Raw genomic sequence first — 5,918 nt, 5'->3', positions numbered from 1 at the left:
GCCATTGGCTGTGGGCGCAAAGATTTGCGCCCACAGATCTAAGTTTCATCCTCCAATGAAAAGCTATCCTTGCTAAAATGACTGAGAAAAGTATAAGCTCTCCTATAGACTCCCATGTTATCGGCGCCCACGGACGGTAGCCGACCTGCCTATTCTCAGAAAAGGCGAATGGCAATATATTATGTCCGGACACATTTTAGCGGTTCTTGACAGTGGTCTCCCATACACATTTAACCCATAAACACGGTACATTTCTTATTTCAATTATGTTGTATATATAACGTTTTTTTAACTCAAAAAGTCAGGGTGGGCGGCGCCCAAGCGCCCACTATTGACGCACCGCCACTGGGCTCAGCTATAGATCAGGAGGCACAGAATCTCATGACAGCTGAAGTCATTAGATGCAGAGAAGTGATGAAAAGATTGCTTGCAATTGTTTGCCATCTTGCTCAGTATAATCTGGCATTTAGAGGGCACAGGGAGAAGTTATTCGAGCATGGGAATGGAAATTTCCTGGGGCAAGTACAGTTAATGGCCAAATTTGACCCTGTGATGAAGGAGCATCTCTGGAAAATGAAAGCGAAACAGATTGCTGATACCTACCTGAGCAAACGCATACAGAATGAATTGATATGCCTTGTCGCCCAGTGCACCACTGATGCCTTAGTGGAGCGTGTGAGGAGGGCCAAATACTATGCAGTCATCATGGACTGCACTCCAGATGTAAGCCACAATGAGCAGCTATCAGTGCTGCTGCGAATTGTCAACTGTGAGCTCACAAAGGGAGTTTCTATCCATGAGCACTTCATGGGATTTCTTGTGGCAGATGACACCACTGGCCAAGGTCTTCTGCAGCTGTTTCTAGGACACCTGGAAAGATTGGGGTTGGACCTCTCCAACTGCCGAGGCCAGTCTTACGATAATGGCAGTAACATGCAAGGCAAAACACAGGGTGTCCAGGCGAGGATGTTGGAACTCAACCCCAAAGCACTGTGTGTGCCATGTGGCAGCCACACCTTAAACCTGGTGGTGGGGGATGCTGCAAAGTCCTCAACCATTTCTCTGGGATACTTTGGCACACTACAAAGGCTGTACACTTTGTTTAGTGGCTCTGTTCAGCGTTGGACCATCCTTCAGGAGCATGTGAAAGCTTTCTCAGTCAAGGCCTTGTCCACTACAAGATGGGAGTGCCGGGTGGATGCTGTCAAGGCTGTGCGCTACCAACTCCCAGAGATCGTTGATGCGTTGACAGCTGTGCACAAGCATGCAACATTGAAGAAAGATCCAGAATGCGCCTCCACTGCTGACAGCCTCAAGGAGAACATGATGAAGTGGTCATTCATGGTGAGCACCTTTGTTTGGTACGATGTGTTATACCACATAAACCGTGTCAGTAAAATCTTGCAGAGCCCCAGTGTGTCTATTGAGACACTAAGGAGAGAGGTCATGGCAGTGGCAGACTATCTGGAAGAATACAGGGAGTGTGGCTTTAATTCTGCACAAACAGATGCCAGGGAAGTGGCAGAAAAGATGGAGGTGGAGATGAGCTGGCCTGTTGTGCGACAGAGAAAAAGGAAGAGGCAGTTTGATTATGAGGGAAGAGATGAGCATATGTCTACTCCGGAGGAGCTCTTTAAAAGAGAGTTTTTTCTCCATCTAGTGGACACAGCCAGGTCCACTTTAATGGAGCGATTCTCGAACATGGAGGTCTTCTTTGACCTCTATGGGTTCCTCTACTCATCCGATTCATTAAGAGGCACTATTCAGACAGGGAAACTGGATGGTTGCTGCCGAAAGCTGGAGGAAGTGATAGGAGATGTAGATGGAGACGACCTGAAGATGGAGCTCAAAGGAGCTGTCCAGTCCTTCCCTCCAGTACATCACCTCTCCACTTCAAATGTTAGACCACATCTACAAGGAGAATGTCTTAGACATTTACCCAAACGTCAGCATAGCCTTACGACATCTCCTTACTCTCCCTGTGACGGTGGCTTCAGGTGAGAGAAGCTTCTCCACCCTGAAACGCCTGAAAACATACATGCGGTCTACAATGGCCCAGGATAGGCTGTCTGCCCTTGCCACAATCTCAATAGAGCATGAGGTCCAACAGTCCCTTGACATGGATGCAGTTATAACCCTATTCGCAGAGGCCAAAGTGAGAAAGGTCAGATTTGTTTAAGAAAAAACTGCCACCTGTTCAGTGTTCATAAGAAGAGAAATAAACAGGACAAAAGAAGCAGGAAGATAGTGACAGTAAGCTTGAGACACATGGACATACCACTGAGAGAGAAGCAGAAGAGGTATAGAAACAGAGAGGCAGAAGGAGAGAGAGGAGGACAGCACAGAGACAGGGACAAGAAGTGAGGTAATGATTTTGCAGTGCATTCCTGTGACTACTTGAACCCTGCTTGATAATTAATCATTATCATCTCAAGCAAATTGAATGGTTGTGCATACTATGTATCATATTACACAATGTGTTAACTGGTAATGTGTTTGCATTTATTCTTTTCTGTTCTAGATTTCTACAGATGTACACATCCCCGACCCTGATGCATGAAAACCGGTGCCCCACACACATACACACACACACACACACACACACACTCTACTCAATCTCTCCTCATTCAGTCACATACCCTTTCTCTCTCTCTCTTTCACTCCCACATATGTTCCCTCTCATACACATGCATTCTCACTCACTCACTCACACACACACACACACACACACACACACACACACACACACACACACACACACACACACACACACACACACACACACACACACACACACACACACACACACACACACACACACACACACATACACACACACACACACACACACCCCTCTCTCACATACTCATTCTCTCTCTTTCTCTCACACATGCACGTACACAAACTTTGCCTATTTCCTTTTTTAACTAATTTTGTTCAATAAATACTTCGCATTTTGACATACGATGGTGTGATATCTGAAACTTATTTCTCGCATATTAATGTTGAGGGCCCCCCTAGCTAAATTCGCCTTGGGCCCCCAAATTGCTAAGACCGCCACTGCCTGGCCTTCAGCTGAATGTCAGCTTGTAGTGTCAACATCTCATCCTCCACTCCAGAGGAGTTCAGGTGAAACAGCATTGCAATTGTTGATGCGAGTGAATCAACCTCAACATCTTCCTGAAATGGGTAGCACATAAATGTAGCGACTGGCTCGAGTAAAGCAGAGTCTTGAAAGCGTTTGTCATACTCTGACACAATTGTCCCAATCTGCACTGTGTAAAGCGCAATGTCAAGTTGCGCACAAGCCTGCGTCTGCGTCTCCAGCTCTGACGCAAGGTTTTGGAAGTTCCCCAAATCATGGCGCTGCAGCTTTTAGCACAAATGTTGCAATTTTCGTTTGAAAGCATTAACTGAGCTAATTGTATTGACCACGGTTTTGTCTTTTCCTTGCAGTTCTAAATTAAGGTCATTCAACATGTTGGTCAGATCCGTTAAAAATGCCACGTCTAGCAGCCACTGATCGTCATTTAGTTGGTTGCATTCTGCCTGTTTAGTGACAAGGAGAAACTCTTTTATCTCAGGACAGAGCTCTCGAAATCTCTGCAGGAGTTTCCCCCTACTAAGCCATCTCACATCACTGTGTAGCAACAACTCAGAATGATCCATTATCTCTTTCATGTTAAGCATTTTTGAGCATAATGCTTGTTGGTGTAGTATGCAGTGATAATTGAAGAAGTTGGGGAAAGCATCGTCCTCCCTGCACTTGGCAATAAATCCATTCGAGTGGCCAACCATTGCGGGCGCACCATCCGTGCTGATTGACACCAATTTGCACAGAGGGAGCTGGGACTTTTCGATGAAGTTTTTGAAAGACTGGAAAATGTCTTCTCCCCGCGTGTGTTCTTTCATGGGCAGTATTGTTAACATCTCCTCTTTTGCAGTCATATCTGTAAACACCATCCGAATAAAAATGCACAACTGAGCTGTATCACTTAAGTGATACAGCTCAGTTGTACATTATCTGTAGATACTGTCTCTGTATCTGTAGTATCTGTAGATACACATCTGTAGACTCGTCCATTTGCAGTGAGAAACAATCGCAATGTTTTTAAAGTCCCGAAACAACGAGTCAGCTGCTTCAACGAATGCCTCTTTTATCATCTCTCCATCTTGGAAGGACTTTTTGTGCTTAATGATGGCGTGACTCACCCTGAACGATGCTTCGGTGGCTGCCTTCGCTTTTGAAGTCACCTTTGTGAAAAATGCCTGCTATCCGGACAACTGTGATTTCAGTTCCTTCACCTTTTCTTTTCTCAGCTCGCTTTTTGGAGGAAAGTCAGTGTCGTAAGTTCTGTGAACTGTCCGAAAGTGCCGCTCCACATTTCCCTTCTTCGAAATAGCGATCGTAGATTTGCAGATCAGACAAACGCACTTCGAATATGAGATTGTGAAAAAGAAGTCTTCCTCCCATTCTGGATGGAAGTTGTAAGTTTTTGGTTTCTTTTTTGGTCCAGCTTCCCCACTCATTTTTATACCCTTTCTTTGGTAGAATTGTATAAATTGGAAGGCTAATAATAGTAAGGATGGATGATAGGCAAATTTTTTTTCAATGCCCTGCGACCTACCCACACTACCTTTGCTATTGGCTGGTCAATCGCGATTGACGTATTTGGCACCCCTGGTCTACATCATACGTCTAAAACTCAAGGCCCTCATTTTATGTGGCCCGTGTAAGAAATGTTCTTTTATTCGAAGTCCAGGGGTCGATTTAAAAGAAAACGAAGTGAAGCTCCTCTTATAAGTTTTAAAATGAGTATTTTAATAAAAGGATGCAGCAGTAGGTTTTACAAAGTTTCACAGCTGTGGTTCAATAGCCCGGTACAGCATCCACAGGACTCTGAATGAATGGAGCTCATCAGTAGTTACTGTCTGGCGGTCCGGAACAAAAGAGAAATTTCACAATACAAACATGTTTTATAGAACCATCCCTTTCCGGTCATAAAATAAACAACTTCAAAATAAAGATGAGCTCCGTTCTCGTCTTCTCATTGGTTGGTAGCGGGGGCTGGAACCTGTTGGCCGGTTGTCGTCATATGGTTCTACGGACTCTTCTATTGACTTCGCCAGCTTGTTAGCGAAGTCTTGAAGCTCTCATCTACGATATTCCATTATGCAATCCTTCTGAAGTTTATCAGTTATTAAACACGCAATAGTATCATTGCAGCATCAATGAGTGAAAGGTAGAGGCGGTGTGTTTAGTATGTAACTCCACGCGTCCTTCTCCCTCTACTCATATACAATACAATATTAGCTATATGCTATCTGAGGCTAAAAACAACATCCGGCTACAAAATAAACAGTTTCAAATTAAAACGGTTTTCAGAATAATGGTACATTCTCCTTGTAGATGTGGTCTAACAGTATGGTAATTACACATAATATTGATTATTATTTCTTACAACAGACGCTCGTTGCCCATAAACTGTCCCACGATTCATCTCGTTTTGTGACATGCGCGCTGAAGCGACTTCAGTCACTGTCGAGTGAGGCAGTGAGTGACAGAGTTTAGTTACAGCGGCACAGCGACACCAAACACGGAGCAAAGTCTGCTTCAGCAACCGAGACAAGAAACAGTGGAACCAGAACCGACAGACGGCTGCTTCCTCACAGAATGACCCGCTCTGTTAACAGTCCGGTGTTGCTACGGCTCATTCAGAGACACACATGGACTGTGTTTAAAATAAACTTGCATCACGGTTATTTCCTTTTTTGTGGTTTGAGAAAGATATGGGGTCTTGACTTGCAGCTTATGAATGTGTTTTCTCTATATTCAGACGATGAATACTTGTGTATACGTGTGTAAAGTTTGTGAAGGCAGGAGGAAAACTTCCGCGATCACCGTCTCCTCTCTGCTC

At 44.6% G+C, this 5,918-nt stretch overlaps 1 protein-coding gene across 1 annotated transcript; it reads left to right on the top strand.

Annotated features, from left to right (window-relative positions):
• The first annotated feature begins 376 nt into the window (after positions 1-376).
• Positions 377-3,009, top strand: LOC134874832 (zinc finger MYM-type protein 1-like). Its single transcript, XM_063899049.1, has 2 exons — positions 377-1,344; positions 2,522-3,009. Exons 1-2 carry the CDS (start codon positions 382-384, stop codon positions 2,558-2,560), a joined length of 1,002 nt encoding a protein of 333 aa, XP_063755119.1. The 5' UTR covers positions 377-381; the 3' UTR covers positions 2,561-3,009.
• The last annotated feature ends 2,909 nt before the right edge of the window (positions 3,010-5,918 follow it).

Source organism: Eleginops maclovinus, chromosome 13 (assembly GCF_036324505.1).
Source record: "Eleginops maclovinus isolate JMC-PN-2008 ecotype Puerto Natales chromosome 13, JC_Emac_rtc_rv5, whole genome shotgun sequence".
In the NCBI taxonomy this organism is placed as follows: Eukaryota; Metazoa; Chordata; class Actinopteri; order Perciformes; family Eleginopidae; genus Eleginops; species Eleginops maclovinus.
The sequence above is the reverse complement of the archived record's forward strand: the minus strand, read 5'-3'. Positions and strand labels throughout refer to the sequence as shown.

Coding starts and splice junctions, on each gene's coding strand:
- LOC134874832 (XM_063899049.1), top strand. CDS start 382: ATGACAGCTGAAGTCATTAGATGCAGAGAAGTGATGAAAAGATTGCTT. Junction 1,345..2,521: donor TGATGAAGTGGTCATTCATG/GTGAGCACCTTT, acceptor TTTCTGTTCTAG/ATTTCTACAGATGTACACAT.